A 16,017-nucleotide genomic window follows, 5' to 3' on the forward strand; every position below is an offset into this window, starting at 1 on the left:
TCTTATCATTTGATTTCATTCTGCCTTGAGGGTAGTTACCCTCAGGCAACTGCTGACTTATCTACAAACATCTGCCCCCCCCAAAAAAAATTTTTTTTAAGGATCCCAAAACTCAAACTCTTCTACCTAAACTAATTGATCCATCATTAAAAGAGTGACAGCTAGACATTATGTGTCTCCAGAGGTGATGCAATAAGACATGGCACCATCTATGAAATATCTTAGACTAACTGATCTTGGACTGAAAGTGTAAAAAAAGAATAACAGAGTAAGTTAAACCTCACCACAAGGAAGTAATCAACCTATCTAGAATGTGGGAAACAGCATAGGGAAAATGGGAAGGAAAAAAAAAAAATGTGGGAGAGAGGGAACTCATACAATTTCAAAGAGATTTGACATACATGACATGAATCAGCCATGGATTTACATGTGTTGGCAAAAACCACTACAATATTGTAAAGTAATTAGCCTCCAATGAATAAAAATAAATGGAAAAAATAAAAAAATAAAATAAATAAAATAAAAGATTTGAAAGACCTATTGGGCTTCTCTTGTGCTCAGTAGTAAAGAATCCGCCTATCAATGCAGGAAACTCAGGTTAGATCCCTGATCAGGGAAGATCCTCTGGAGAAGGAAATGGCAACCCACTCCAGTATTCTTGCCTGGAGAATCCTATGGATAGAGGAGCCTGCAGGCTATAGTCCATGGGGCCGCAAAAGAGTCAGATATGACTTAGCCACTAAACAAGAGCAACAAGGAAAAATCACTGAGCTAGGGAATCATCACTTGGATGTGTGCCCATAAGTGACACATATGACATGATGTCTAAGATTTGCTTTTAAATACTCTAGCTAAAAAAAGAAAAATGTTGCGTGAATACCTGAAACTTAATTAGATCATTTTTATTTTAGTTGATTCTGGATGGTGAGTAAACAAGGATTCAGAATAGCATTCTCTTTACTTCTGTGTATGTTTGATTTTTATCTGTTAATAAAAACCTCAGGCACAGTTGTCAACAAGCTTTCCCATCAATGCCTGCTTTCAAAGTTGCTTTACTGTCTTCTTAGAAAACTCCTTGCAGGCGTATTTCCTGTTGCCTGAAGAAACACTCCAGAATTCCTACCAGGAATCCTTGGAACAGTCTTAGCCTACTTCAGTTTTTTCAGTCCATGTTGCTAAAACCCCAGAGCAGAAAAGAGGACCTTTATGGGGCTTCCCTGGTGGTCCAGTGGTTAAGATTCCATCTTGCAATGCAAAGAACACCTGTTCAATTCCTGGTCCAAGAGGATCCGATTTGCCAAGAAAAACTAAGCCCATGTACCACAACTACCTAGCCTGTACTCTAGAGCCTGAGAGCCAGAACTACTGAAGCTCACGTGCCCTAAAGCCTGTGCTCTGCAAGAAGGAAGCCACCACAATGAGAGGCAGCAAGGAGTAGCCCTCACTCACTGCAACTAGAGGAAACTTGTGTGCAGCAAAGACCCAGCACAGCCAGAATATAATAAAATAAATAAAGCTTTAAAAAAAAAAAAGTAGCTATAAGCAGAGGTTCAGTTCAGTCACTCAATCGTGTCCGACTCTTTGTGACCCCATGGACTGCAGCACGCCAGGCCTCCCTGTCCATCACCAACTCCCAGAGTTTACTCAAACTCATGTCCATTGAGTTGGTGATGCCATCCAACCATCTCATCCTCTGTCGTCCCCTTCTCCTCCTTCCCTCAATCTTTCCCAGCATCAGGGTCTTTTCTAGTGAGTCAGTTCTTTACATCAGGTTACCAAAGTATCGGAGTTTCAGTTTCAGCATCAGTCCTTCCAATGAATATTCAGGACTGATTTCCTTTAAGATTGACTGATTGGATCTCCTTGCTGTCCAAGGAACTCTCAAGAGTCTTCTCCAACACCACAGTTCAAAAGCATCAATTCTTCGGTGCTCAGCTTTCTTTATAGTCCAACTCTCACATCCATACATGACTACTGGAAAACTATAGCTTTGACTAGATGGACCTTTGTGGCAAAGTAATGTCTCTGCTTTTTAATAAGCTGTCTAGGTTGGTCATAATTTTTTTCCCCAGAAGCAAGCATCTTTTAATTTCATGGCTGCAGTCGCCATCTGCAGTGATTTTGGAGCCCCAAAAAATTAAGTCTGTCACCGTTTCCGCATCTATTTGCCATGAAGTAATGGGACCAGATGCCAGAATCTTAGTTTTCTGAATGTTGAGTTTTAAGCCAACTTTTTCACTTCACTCTTTCACTTTCATCATCTGAAAGATAAATGTAGGGAAATGAGAGTAAGATGAACTGGGGGTGTGGATTGGCATATATACATTATTGGTACTACGTATAAAATGGACAACTCAGTGAGAATGTGCTATACAGCACAGGGAACTCTACTGAGTGCTCTGCGGTGACCTAAACGGGAAGGAAATCCGAAAAAGAAGAGATATGTGTATACGTATAGCTGATTCACTTTGCCATATAATAGAAACTAACACATCTCTGTAAATCAACTATACTCCAATAAAAATTAATCTTTTAAAAAAAGTAAAAATTAAAAAGATTTTTAAAAAGAAGGATCAATGAGCAGGTATCTAGACGTTCCCCTAACTACCCACCCCCCACCACTACCACCAATACTATCACTAACAAAGAAAGAAAACATCCTCCCCTACTGCCTATCCCATTCTAGAAGAGTCACCTGTTGGATGGATGAATGAATGAACCTCCATAACTTGACCCTCCCTTCGAACTAAAAGATTTATAAAACCACAAAAATTCCACCATTTAATTTCACCCTTTTGTCTTTCCTTGTTAAACTGCAGTGGGGTAAAAGGGCTAGGCATTTGGGCTACATCTTTCAGAATGTAGAGAAATAGGAGCACAGAGAAAATGTGATAAGTGATTAGGAGGGAACTGATGGGTCCCACCCCTGAAGGGTGAGAAGGGAACAGAATTTACAGAGATAAGGGTGGCTACCAAAAGGCAAAACTGGAAAATTAGACCTTTTTTTCAGCTATTTCAAGTTATGACTAAAAAGTCTATATTCCAAGTCATAGAGAGAGTCGTCAAACTGAGTTAATGGGAGAGAACTGCTGGATGGGGAGATAAAACAAGCATGAAAGACGGTCTCCACCGGCACCCTGCTTATAATTTAGTTGGAGGGAGAAAACTTACGGAGCTGAGTGAAACAGTCGGAGCACGGTTACTTTGAGGCTGAATGCTGTTCACCCCACATGGGGTCCAGTCATAGTATGTGAGTTGCCATGAGCAGGATGAGCAAGCAACACCGCTGAGGTGGAAGTGGGGACTTCAAGGAGAAGAAATATCCACTGACCTCAAAGATAAGTAGGTTTGGACCAGCTAAGACTTCTCACAAGAAAGAAACAGGGCAAAAGTATGCAACAAATATATGCTGGGTGCCAGTTATGTGGCAGACACTGTGTTGAGGCTGATACTATATGAAGATGTTGTAACTAAAGCCCTTGCCTTCCCAAGGCTAACTGCCTGTTACGGAGTCTGAAATGTGCAGCATCTTTATCAAATGTGTGGAGACAAGGACAACTGGAGGTGAGAGTGTGTATTCCAGAGAAACAGAATCAATAGGGTGTGTGTGTGTGTGCGTGTGTGTGTGTGTGTGTGGAGAGAGAGAGAGAGATTTTAAGAAATCTGCTCATGTGATTATGGGGTTGGCAAGTCTAAATCTGCAGAGTAGGCAGGCAGACTAGAGACCCAGGAAGAGTTGACATTGCATCTTGAGTCCAAAGGCAGTCTGGAGGCAAAATTCCTTCTTCCTCCAGGGACCTCAGTCTTTTCTCTTAACACCTTCAACTGATTGAACATGATCCACCCACATTATGGAGAGCATTTACTTTACTCAAAGTCTATTGATTTAAAGGTTAATCTCTTTTTTAAAAAAAATGCCATCATAGTGACTTTTAGATTGGTGTTTGACCAAATATCTGGGTGCTATGGCCTAGCCAAATTGACACATAAAGTTAACCATCACCGGGCTTCCCTGGTGGCTCAGTGGTAAAGAATCCACCTGCCGATGCAGGAGACATGGGTTCAATCCCTGGTCCAGGAGCAACTAAGCCAGGCACCACAACTACTGAAACCCATGTACCCTAAAGCCTGTGCTCTGCAACAAAAGGAGCCACCACGGTGAGAAATCTGTGCACCACAACTGGAGAAAAGCCTGCTCGCAGCAAGGAAGAGCCAGCACAGTCAAAAATATATAAATTAAAGTATTTTTTTTTTAATTAACCATCACAGAGTGGGATGTATGTAAGGGCCATAGGTGGTGTGAAAGCCAGACTTGGATGATTCTTGAGCAGTCAACCAGCAGAAGACTATAGGGGTATATCTGGCAGTTTGGAGACAACACCACCCCGTCATCTTTACCCCAAGGTCACCAAAGACAACACCTTTACCTCACCCCCCCATCTTCTTGGGGCTGGTACTTCCTTCCCAGGAAGCCAAGTCCCACCCTCTGGTGTTTACACCTGCTCACCCACCCTGATCGGAAAAGCAGGGGACCCTGGTGTTTTGCTTGCTAACTCTACAGCCAGGAACCCAGACAGCACAAATCACATTTTGCATTTTATAAAGCCCAGGTAAATAGAACGGAAATTTCATTTTCAATTTTGAAGTCTTTTAAAGCAACTCATATTTTCTGTTTTAGGTCGAAATAAGTAACGACACTGACTCTGAAACGCAGCTGCTGAACTTGACTTAGGAAGCAAAGCACCACTGATGGCACTGTCTGCATCAACACGTCTCACTTCCTTCCAGAGGGTGGACCGCACCTCCCGCTTCTCCACGAGTCACGGAGTTCTCCGGGCACAGCCCACGTATTATTAGCCTTGTTTGCTAGATGAGTTGTAGGTGCTTGGGTGGGTATTTTTTTAGTCGTTTCCTTCTTAAAAGAAGACTTGTAAATTGTACCCCCAAAATCAGTTTTTAATATTTAACAATATTTAATGTGAGGCATGCGACATGAAAAAAACATTCTGTGAAAACCTTCCACAGTCAATTCTGAGAAGAATGTGGGTTTGTGTAGTTGAGGTGTCAGGTCCCCATTGCTGCCTGCGGTGACCCCAGACCTGAAAGAGTTCACATGGTAGACGTCACCTGGGGTTTCTCAGCAGCAAGTTAGATGCCATGACAGCTGATCAATGGGTACAGAGAGTGGATCAGGCTTTCAGACTGAGTATGGATCAATTGTTCACCCCCACCAGACAAAACAGGGAGTCCTCCTTTGTTCTCAAATTTCCAAAACCCAGAATAATTGTATGGCAATCTAAATGTTCAGATGTGTGAATGACATCTTGTTCTTCCTGTGTTCTGAAAAATTATACATCTTGGGTGTAAGAAAGAGTGAAATGACCAGTAGAACATCTTTGCCCTTTGGAGGGAATCTGGGTATCTCTGAGGTTCAGATTTTTTACCCTTTATCCCAGACCTGCCATTGGCACCCAGACCTAAATATACAGCTTATAGGTTCATGGGACAGAAATCACAACCTTAAATCTGCAATCAGAAGTGTTCTCTTAATATATTCCAAAAAAGTATCAAAATGGCATGGAGTTCTCTATATACTTCTAAAGAAGTATATATACTTCTATTGGTTCTACATCAACTTTTCTTTCTTCTAACCTATTCCAATAACCAAGAAAGTAATATGGGAAGCATAATTTTCCATGGAAGAAAAGGACTGTCTTGAAAACGCATCACATTTTTTTTTCCATTCTTATCTTTCAATTACTATTTCCCATATCAAAATAAGCTTTGCTCATTTTGATGAGCAAAGGATTGGTCCTCCTAGAGGCCGTGAAATTGGGTACATGCACTACTTAATCCAGAAGTTGTTAACCTGGCCCATGAACCTCTAAGTCAGTCTACAACCCATCTTAAATGGTGTCTACTTTTTTGTATCTCTGTAGAGGCTTTCGTTTCCTACTTCTTCTTCCAAGTCCGTATATCTTATGAGATCGCCTTAAGACAGAATTTATGCAATAAAGTCCACCCTGGTTCATGACAAACAGCGTGGGCTTTCTGGAGGCCTGCTATACTCACAGCCTCCTCTGGACTGTGTGTGCCATCAGTCAGCTGACATCCACTGAATCCCATCACTTCTCATTCCACTGAATAAACCAAATTCAAAATGAACAGGAGGTAGCAGAGGGTAGGGAGAAAAACCAGTCCAAGTCGCCTTGTACAGTTGAGGGAGGTGAATCCTCAGGGATTTGCTGATGTGTCCAGAGTCCTGCTGTGACCCAGGGCCATGTTTTGTGATGGCCCAAGGAAGGAGAAAATGGAGGACAAAGACAGGGAGGGGGATGGGTCCCCAGCCCACCCCTGTGGTCTTGCAGAGTGTTGACGTCTCAACCCTAGAGAATTCCCCCTCTGTAAGTATAACAACCCCTCCCTCCCAAGGGTAAGGTGAGGATTAGTTGGAAATGTACCAAAATTAAAAGAGGCGGTTCTCACTGTCATGTCAGAACAAGTTGGATCCTGTCTAGAGCTCTTGCTACCCATTCAAGTACTGTGAAAACCCCATGCAAACTCCAAACTCTTCCAAGTTTCCTAAAAAATAGCTTGAAAAACTTGCCCGTATTTAAGAGATTAGAAATAATATTCACTAAACAGCGCATTTCTTAATTTACAAGTAATTTTTACCTTCAAATACAAGATGAATACATAGTATTACTAGGGAGGAAGCTAATAGAATATATAAAAAATGTAGAAAATCAGTAAGACAGAAGAATAAAATTAACATTTAAATATTTTAAACTGTCATTTCATCATCCCCTCCACACATACACACACACACAAACAAAACACAGTGAACATTTCACAAAATATTACCACACTAACTTGCGTTGCCTTCATATAAATTTGAACGTACTTCTACAAAGCACTGCAGAGTCCTAGATCTTGTCTAACTGCAGATTTGAGGAAGAAATCCTTGTAATAGTCATCTTTCTATGTATATTCAATATATGGAACGACTTGATATGGTACGTGTGTTTTTAGTTTTTAATCTTTCTTCATTGAAGTTATCACTGTTTCAGACCCCAATCCCATCAATCCATAATGATAATTCTAAAGTTCCAGAAATGCTGCCATTCATCAGAAGCAAGCCAGATACGTCTCCTGTCTGCTCTCCCTCCCCTGGAGCTCCTCTGTACCTCTCCTAGTCCCACCAGTCTTCAGAAGTTATGCTTACTTAAGACCAATGGATGAAAAGATGCACAGGCTTTGCAGTAACACTCAGCAGCCACCCCTTGATCTGGGTAATTCCGACACAGAACTGTCAAGCTGGCTGCCTCTTTGTTGTTCTTTGCGACCCCTGGACTGTAGCCCTGGACTAGACTCCTCCATCCATGGAATTTTCCAGGCCAGAATACTGGAGTGGGTTGCCATTTCCTTCTCCAGGGGACCTCCCCGACCCAGGGATGGAGCCTGCATCTCCTGCATTGGCAGGAGGATTCTTTACCGCTGAGCCACCAGGGAAGCCCCTTCCTGCCTCTTAGAAGTGAGCATTTCCAGCTTTTGCAGCTTCCTGTTTTAGGGAATCCACGCCACACCGTGCATCACACGGCAGCACTTTCAACAAAGACATGTCCCCTGTCATGCACGTTCCTGCCTCATCTTGACTTCTCTGTATGCAAATGTGTGTCTGGTCAAAGTGAGGGAAAATGAACATGTATTTTTAGCCTGGGTCCATTGGGTAGAATTTCCTCATCCTAGAAGATGATCCAACTCCAGGTTCAAGCACTCTTCTCAGAAATGGCCCCAGTAAAGCTGGAGATGGGACACCCAGTGCCCATGAACCCCTTAGCAGTTCTCACTGTCCTGAGCGCTGATTAGAATAGAGATGGGGAAAGTTAAAACCACTTTATTTTTCCCGCTTTGAACCGTCCTGGCATTGTGTCTTGTGAGCTTTGTCCACCCCTACCCCAGACTGCGTCTTCCATCTTACATCAATGACTTTTCCTTTCATAAGTGTCTTCTGCTGCCATTGTGCAGTTAAGATGTTTTCTAATTTACTTTCAAGGTAGCAGAAGTGAAGCAGGGGACTTACAGCAGAGGAGGGGCTGAATTAGAAAATTCCCGAGACAGAATCCATATAGGGAGTGGAACAGCCTCAAACAGATTTCTCTGATTTCCCTTTATCTGCCTGGAGTTTGGGCAGAAAGATGCAGAAAGGGCTATTCCCCTGCTGCTCATGTTCATCAAACCCTTCGGGTCAGTTTCCAAAGGTCACAGTGCAGATAACGATTCAGCGTTCTTTACTTTCTACTGTTGTTATAGAATCTGGTTTCTTCTCAGTTGCATTGAAATGTAATCTTAAAGACCTGTTTTCTTCTCTGCCTTTGTCCAAGGATAGAGAAGCACCTGAGAAGGCTGGAATAAAGTGAAGGTATTATAAAAAAAAAAAAAAAAAAGGGAGAAATTTCTCTTAGGAAAAACTCTAAGATAGTACATCCAGAAGTGTCTTAGCCTGCCACCTGCTGTACAATGTCAGGGTATATGTCCCTGAAACAAAAACTTGTGTCCATCACTCCAAGCTGAGAGGCTGTTTGGCTTACCTGTTTTGACGATAACTTGACATCCTGCCTAGGAAAACACTGACTTCATTCTTTTTTCCTCCAGAAAAATAGGCCCTACTATTTCCTATAGTGGTATAGTGGCGCTAATGGTAAAGGGCCCACCTGCCAATGGCGGAGACATAAAAGACATGAGTTCGATCCCTGGGTCAGGAGGATCCCCTGGAGGAGGGCATGGCAACCCACTCCAGTATTCTTGCCCCGAGAATCCCATGGACAGAGGAACCTGGCAGGTGACAGGCCATGGGGTCACAAAGAGTCGGACATGGCTGAAGTGACTTAGCACATAGCACACATTTCCTGTAGACCTAGGTAAGGGAGGCAGCCAGTTTTAAGAGGCTGAATCTAGCAAACTATGGCAAGACTACCATCTGTCTCTCTTAATGGATGGACCACTCATGATTGAGACGAATTTGTCTTCATCAACACCAGCTGAAATATACATTGCAAAGCTGAAGAGAACCATCGTGACTCAGCTAAACTGAGGAGGAAGTAAAAACCAAAATTGCTCATTTCAGTCTTTGCAAATTAGAAAGGAATCCTGCCAAGAATAAACAGATCTTCACTTCACACCTAATTTAAAAATGTATAGTGTCCCAAAATATGGATTCAGTACGGAGTAAACATTCTGGCTAAGTATCTCTCAAAGGAAATACTCACTTATCATTTCAGGGTTACATAGTATGTAAATAGGAGAACTTCTGCAATTGATTAGAATTCAAATGTTCTGACTCGACCTTTTAGCCCAAGTTAGTAGCTCTTCCAATGGATAACTGAATTAAGTAGGAAACAATATCAGTAATTGATCTTTTTTAAACTTAGAATGTCTCTTTTTCTTATTTCCTTCCTGTTTAAGAGTCATCTGTAACCTTTGCTGGATTGAAGGTCTACCTATGTTCCCTGTTCAAATATTCATGATAAATAAATAAGCCTGTAACTCAAGGATATTATGCCCAAAAGTAGAACTGATTAAGGGAATCACTGCTCACATAACTGCATAGTGTGTAATGAAGAAAGGGAGTGAATGTATCTGAAATATTAGAAGAATGTATTTATTAGTAAAGAATTCTTCAAAAAACAATTCTCAAAAAATTCACAATTTGTGGGCAGCATTTCTCTTTTCATCCTGGAAAAGCTTAATTTCTTTATTGTGGGTTAAGTGGAAAAAAAAAACTCCATTACTCAAAGGTAGGTAAATCTTCTTTAAATATGGATATCTGTAGAGAAGTTTGGTGCCAAGTGATACATAAGTCATCTTTCACGGAGTTGCAAGCATATAAAGAGCAAGAAATACATGAGATACTGAGATACTGAAATATTCAAAGAATTCCAAATATGTTTTGGCCTGAAACTGATAACTAAATAAGTAAAAAGAAGAAGGAGAAATAAGAAGAAAAGAAAGAAAGGAGTAAAGAAGAAAAGAAAGAGAAAGAAAGAGAGGAGGGAGGAAAAAGGAGGAAAGAATTCAAATCTGAAATTCTACCTAACTTGGATTTGAACATATCAGTCCTTAACTTGGGAATATTGTTGTTGTTTCTTTGAGTGACTGAAACCTGGACCATTTTGCATTTAGTACACACTTTTCCTTTGCTCTCTAGAACTAAGTTATTTTTATAACAGTTTGAAGAAACCAATTATCTAGTTATTCTCACAGAATTTCTTTGGCAGTCAACATTGTCAGTCTATATTTGTTAGGATTAGGGTTACTTAGGGCTTCCCAGGTGGCTCAATGGTAAAGAATCTGCCTGCAATGCAGGGTCAGGAAGATCCCCTGGAGAAGGGAATGGCTACCCTCTCCAGTATTCGTGCCTGGAGAATCCCATGGACAGAGGAGCCTGGCGGGCTATGGTCCATGCGGTCACAAAGAGTCGGACACAACTGAGCAACTGAAGAGCCGCAGCAGCAGCATTACCTACAAATGACAGGAAAGGAAAATGGCAGTGACTTCAGTAAGACCCAGGTCTATATCTCTTCATATTTCAAAATCCTGGGGATAGTCAGCAAAGAGCTGGGCTTGGGTTCCCTAGAGACAGGGACCCAGGCTCCTTCTCTCTCATTGCTTCAGTATGTCTCCTGCCATTCTCAAGATCATAACATGATTCTAGATGGCTGCCAAAGTTCCAGCCACTGCTTTTGTATTCCAGCTAAAAAGGGGACAGAAAATGGTGCTTCTTTCACTTAAGGGTGTGTCTCACATGTTGCACATACTATTTGGTTCATCCCAAGTTCAGCTGCAAGGAAAGCTAGAAATTGTAGTCTTTATCGATGGTGGCCTTGTGCTCATCTAAAATTTAAGGATTTGACTTCTTAGTAGTTAAGGGAAATGTATACTGAAGAATGTTTAGCAGTCTCTGCCACACAGTTCAGACTAGTGGGCATGGTTTTTTGGAAGAATATTTTCATTTACTTTGATTACAATGCATTATAAAAAAAATACATATATTCTTCAATACTGTGAGGAATTATCAACTCTGTGAAATGAGAATTTCTACCTCATCTTTCTGCCTTTCTTCTTAGAAATAAAATAATAAACCTATGACACAAGATCCTTCTATGTTTCCCGTAATTCTGCAGAATATATTTTAACTTTCCTTCTCTGGAAATTAAATTGCAATCTAATGTATTGCTTGGTTCTCATTGTTCTGCTACAAACATACATTAATTCTTCTATGATCATAACTCTTCAACTCTTATTGTGGCAGCACCTTTTCTTCTGATTTGATTGGGTATGCCATTATTTTCTTTTCATTCACCAAATATGTGATGGACATTGGTGATTAGGGAGATGGGGAAGGACATTCAAGTGAAAAATATATGACCCTTACTTTTCTGTTATTTTCTCTCAGTAAAAGTTGGGCTTGTGTTTCCTTTCAACCTCTAAGAACATAATATTGGCTAGAGACGAATAGGTACAGTCATCCTCTGTATCCATGAGAAATTGGTTCCAGGAGCCCCCACAGAAACCAAAATCCTCGAAGCTCAAGTCCCTTAAATAAGGTGACACAAACAATAAAGACAGTCACCCCCCCTCCCCATTCCTGCACCAACACTCCAGATGGGCATATCGGAAACCCGTGGAGACAAAGAGCAGAGTGTATTTTAAACTACTTGGTAGTCTGTTTCTCTAAGAATAAATACAGTTGAGGGAAATCATAAACTGTTTTTGTAATTAGATTTTATCATATGTTCCTCCAAGACTCTGAGTCAGTGTGTGTGTGTGTGTGTGTGAATGAGTGACAGAGAAACAGAGAAACCTTCCAGGTACTACTCATTAAACAATATTCCTCAAAATGATTTCTGTTGCTGAAAAGTATGAGTTATAGTCCCTTACACCTTGTCCCTGCAAATTTGGCTGCTGACACTGATCACCAAGATAAGATTGGTTTACTTATCCATGCTTAACACACCCATATACACACCAACTTCACTGAGCACATCCTTTTTTAAATAATGTACCATGTGGCCCATGTTCCTGAAGGACAAATAGTATAAGATTGTTTTAGGGATCGAGAGTTAAAAGAAGAAAGATGCCTGAGACAATATGTTCTTTTCTCTGCAAGATCAGGCTGTTGCCTTGAAAGGACCTCAGCAATTGGTTTGCTCAATTGAGGGATGAGGAGACAGATGGAGGCTGGTAGCTCAGAGGCTTGCCCCTCCTCCCACCCGGTCTGCTAGACAAGCAGTCGGTCCAGCCTTCTTTTCTTCCATTGGGTGGTCATTGTCTATCACGAGTCTGGACTGAACCATCCCTTGGCTGTTGGCGGAAATCTTATGAATTATTTTCACCTGGGCTCCTGCTGATGGCTCCTTCCACTCCACCTTTCCTCTGCCTGTATCTGAGCGTCAGCAAATCCCAACCAGTGGCCTTGCCTCTTGTCACTTTGTCTTCACAGGACCAAAAAACATCTCAGACCTCAGACTGCTGCTCTTCACTTCCCAAAAGACAGAACTGCTCTGTCCTGCCTCCCTTCTTCTTTCTTTATTCTAAAGAAATATGATTCTATCTGCCCCAGTCGAGCCTTCTGCTTTTTTTGTCAACCAATAGAGAGTTTCCTTTCAACTACAGTACCAGATATCAGGCTCTTCCCAAGACTTTCATTACCAAGGAAGTGGTTTTGCAAATAATTGCTTCAGGTCACTTTTTAACTGCCTCACATGGTTTCCTTTCTTTTAAACCTCTTTTTTATAAACCTAAACTAGCAGTCATTGAATGCACTCTTAACAGAATAGTTTTCTTGGGTCTCCTATGTAAAATGAAACTAAGAGCCTTGTCATTGAAGTCAGTACACTGCAGCACTCAGATCATGATGGTACATGTAGAATATTCTACATGTGAATAGTAATCAGCTTCTGCTTCCCTCGTCATAACTTGCCTTGTGTTGAGCAGACTTTTCTTTGCATTGTCCAGGGTATTTATTATTCTAAACTGTCACATTTAACCCATGTATTCAACCAATATCTAGAAATATTTATTTAGGTCCTTCTGTGGCTTTTCTTTTTTGTCATCACTCTAAGTAAGAAAATTTGTTTCCTGTGCTAAATATTTTAAAGCAAAATATAATATATAGAGCACCAGGTTCAGTAACATTAGACATTGGAATCTGGGGCAAGTTATATGGCATGCTTGTTTTTACAGGGCAAGCAAAACTCATTAATTCCACTTTATTTATTATTTTTAAACCACTTGTTTAATGTGGTGAGTTAAGGGGAAAAAAGATTGATCTTTGGTTTTTTTTTTTAACATCACAAAGAAGAGCCATTGATTACTCAAATACCCAAAGTTCACCCGGAAATCGAAATCACTTTGCCCTCTGGAAAGTTATTTTTGTGCTCTCAGGCTTACAAGGACTTGGCTCTGAAGTCTCTGAGCCTGAGTCACATTGGTCCCATCAATCTTTGTCAATAAGGAAGTTTCAACGGAGGGTCGAGAAGGGGGTCTTCCGATCCTGTTTCATTTCCTCTTTTGCTTCAGGGCCCATGGCAGTCGACTCTCCTTGAATAAAATAAATTCTGCCTGATCTTCACATTTCCATATCTGTAAATATGGGGCCACAAGATAATTAAAACCTCTTAAGAAAGTGGAGAGATTTCATTAAAGCTCCCCTGCAAATCTAAGCCACCATATGATGGATGCTTAGGGTAGCACAGGATCTTAGCATCCATGACAACTGTAATAAGGTTACGTTCCTATGTTCTCATAAAGACATAGATACTCCAATTTCCTCCTATATAACTCAAAGGGAATTTGGGCATTAACACTTCAAAATACTTCCAAGTCCTTAGGGGAATATTTGAAGTGAAAAGTACTAATTTTCTAAAGCAAAATACATCTTATTCTCTTTCCGAATAATAAAGTTATTTCTCATCTCCCGATAGAAATGCATAGGTGAGAACTGCTGCTGAGACCGTCCCAATCTGAAAACACTAAGGAATTTCTGCCATTATAGGTAGAAAGGCAAGAAAACATTGTCTTCTCAGTGCGCTTTCCTTTCCGATTTTTCTGAGACTCCTTTATACGAGACACGAACTCTGCTACCTGGCAACCTCTGCCCACAGCAGAACTGAGAACCAAGGAACAAACAGAAACAGTCTTTGACTACCCCAATAAACGTTACAAAACCCACACTCTGAAACTCCTGAGTTTTTCCCATAGAAAAGCTCTTCAACCCTCTTTTTAAATCCTATTGACTCAATTACACACAATTCTAATTATTTTCATGACATTTTCATGCCATGACATTTCATGTATTTTTCAAGTAAAAGTAGAAAATTAAACATAGGTATTGTATACAATATGCAGAAATACAGTAATTTAACATATTCTCCCAAACTAAAAGAACAGAGATAGAGAACTAATATAAAAAATTCTACAGCACAGCTGTCTGGAGACATTTAAGGTAAGAATGAATACACTTAGTAGAGTCTGTGGGTAACATTGTTATTGCTTCCAGGAATAGCATTTTGTTCATTCAGTGATAAATCCAGATTATCAATAAAAACATTTATTGTAAATTAGGAACCCCTTAGTCAAGATACTGTCCTTTCATTTGTCCTAAAATTATAGTATTATTTTTATTTATTTACTTTGTCATCTGCTAGAAAAGTTTTCAAATAACCACACAGATCTTCAATGTCTATAATTTGAATGGAAACACTTTAAATGTGGCACTGCTGTGCTCCATGTAACCTACACAACTTGATACACTGGCCCTGTGGTGAACAAGTTCTTCTTAAATAATTGGGTACATAAATTTTATTTCAAAAAACTCACCATCCAAAACGGTTAAAATAAAGACACTTGGGTATTCAGAAGGTTAAAATCTCAGTAACATCAAAGATATCCCCTGAATATTCTGAATGGGAGCCATGTTCTAATAAGATTCTCTTTCTGGGGGAAAAATGAAGAAATTTTCAAGATTGTGGTTCTTGGTATTAGTTCTCTGGCATTCTCCCCTTTAATAAATTTTCTTCCATCTTGTGGTTCCCAAATTATCTCTTCTATTAGAATGCCCTGATATTTTCAATTGCAAGGATAGCAAAGTCCTGGAGATGTTTCGCAGACAAGGGAGGCTTTTGCAGAAAGCATGAGTGTAGCAAGCTTTTTCCACGGGAGGGGTTACCCTTCTTCTCCGTTTACCGAAACAGACTTCTTCCTGGTGCATCCTTGGCCTGTCAGAGCTCTTCTTTCTGATAACAGCAGCGTATAGCAAACTGGGATGTGTTGTTACTTCTTCATTCATGGAAAGTCTGATATGCACTTTGGTGTATAAAATTGGCAATATCTAGAAGATACTCCTGCTCTTGAAGTTTCTCTGCGGGTAGGGACCACACTAGCATTTGGTACACCAGCTCCTCGAGAGAGACAGGATTAGATGACCTCCTTGAAGCCGCACCAGCATCCCCAGGTGTCTAGCTACAGCTGCTGCTTCCTTTCAAAACACACCTCTCAGCACCTGCTGCGCATGATGGTCTGAGTGGGCACTAGAGAGATGAAGGAAGATCATAACAGGGTTTGCCCACGGGGCGCTCACAGTCAGGAGTATGAAGAAGAGTACTGACCTCACAGCCCTGAACCAACGCCTGCTGGTGCTCTGCACAAGCCAGACCCTCGCAAGGTGGGATGGGGCTGGGACTTTGCTTCCTCCAGATTCCAGGTCCCAGCTCACAACCTTGCTGTTTCTGCCTATGACTCAGCAAAGGCTTAGCATCTACTTTGCGCAAGAAGCCAGGGTAGTAACAAAAACAAATACACATCTTTGCCTTGAGAAGTTTACAGAAGAAATCCCAATAGCTTTCAGGTAGCCAGTAACTTGCTTTCCTGGGGTCCAGCCTCTAAAAAGGATACCTGCCTACACTATCATACCGAGGTTTCACTAGCCCAGAGGCTGCTCCTTCCATCTGGGCCAAC

The 16,017-nt window shown here is 41.0% G+C and overlaps 1 protein-coding gene across 3 annotated transcripts in view; it reads left to right on the forward strand.

Moving 5' to 3' along the window:
• Nucleotides 1–5,019, forward strand: part of NKAIN3 (sodium/potassium transporting ATPase interacting 3) — a 537,526-nt gene extending 532,507 nt beyond the window's left edge. For all 3 annotated transcript variants that reach the window (XM_043484043.1, XM_043484044.1, XM_043484045.1), the window contains one exon: nt 4,679–5,019. Coding sequence is in view for 2 of the 3 variants with exons in the window: in XM_043484045.1 (XP_043339980.1) it covers nt 4,679–4,692 (14 nt within the window). In the remaining variant the exon portion in view is untranslated. The remainder of the gene's footprint in view (nt 1–4,678) is intronic.
• The last annotated feature ends 10,998 nt before the right edge of the window (nt 5,020–16,017 follow it).

This window comes from Cervus canadensis, chromosome 12, assembly GCF_019320065.1.
Source record: "Cervus canadensis isolate Bull #8, Minnesota chromosome 12, ASM1932006v1, whole genome shotgun sequence".
NCBI lineage: Eukaryota > Metazoa > Chordata > Mammalia > Artiodactyla > Cervidae > Cervus > Cervus canadensis.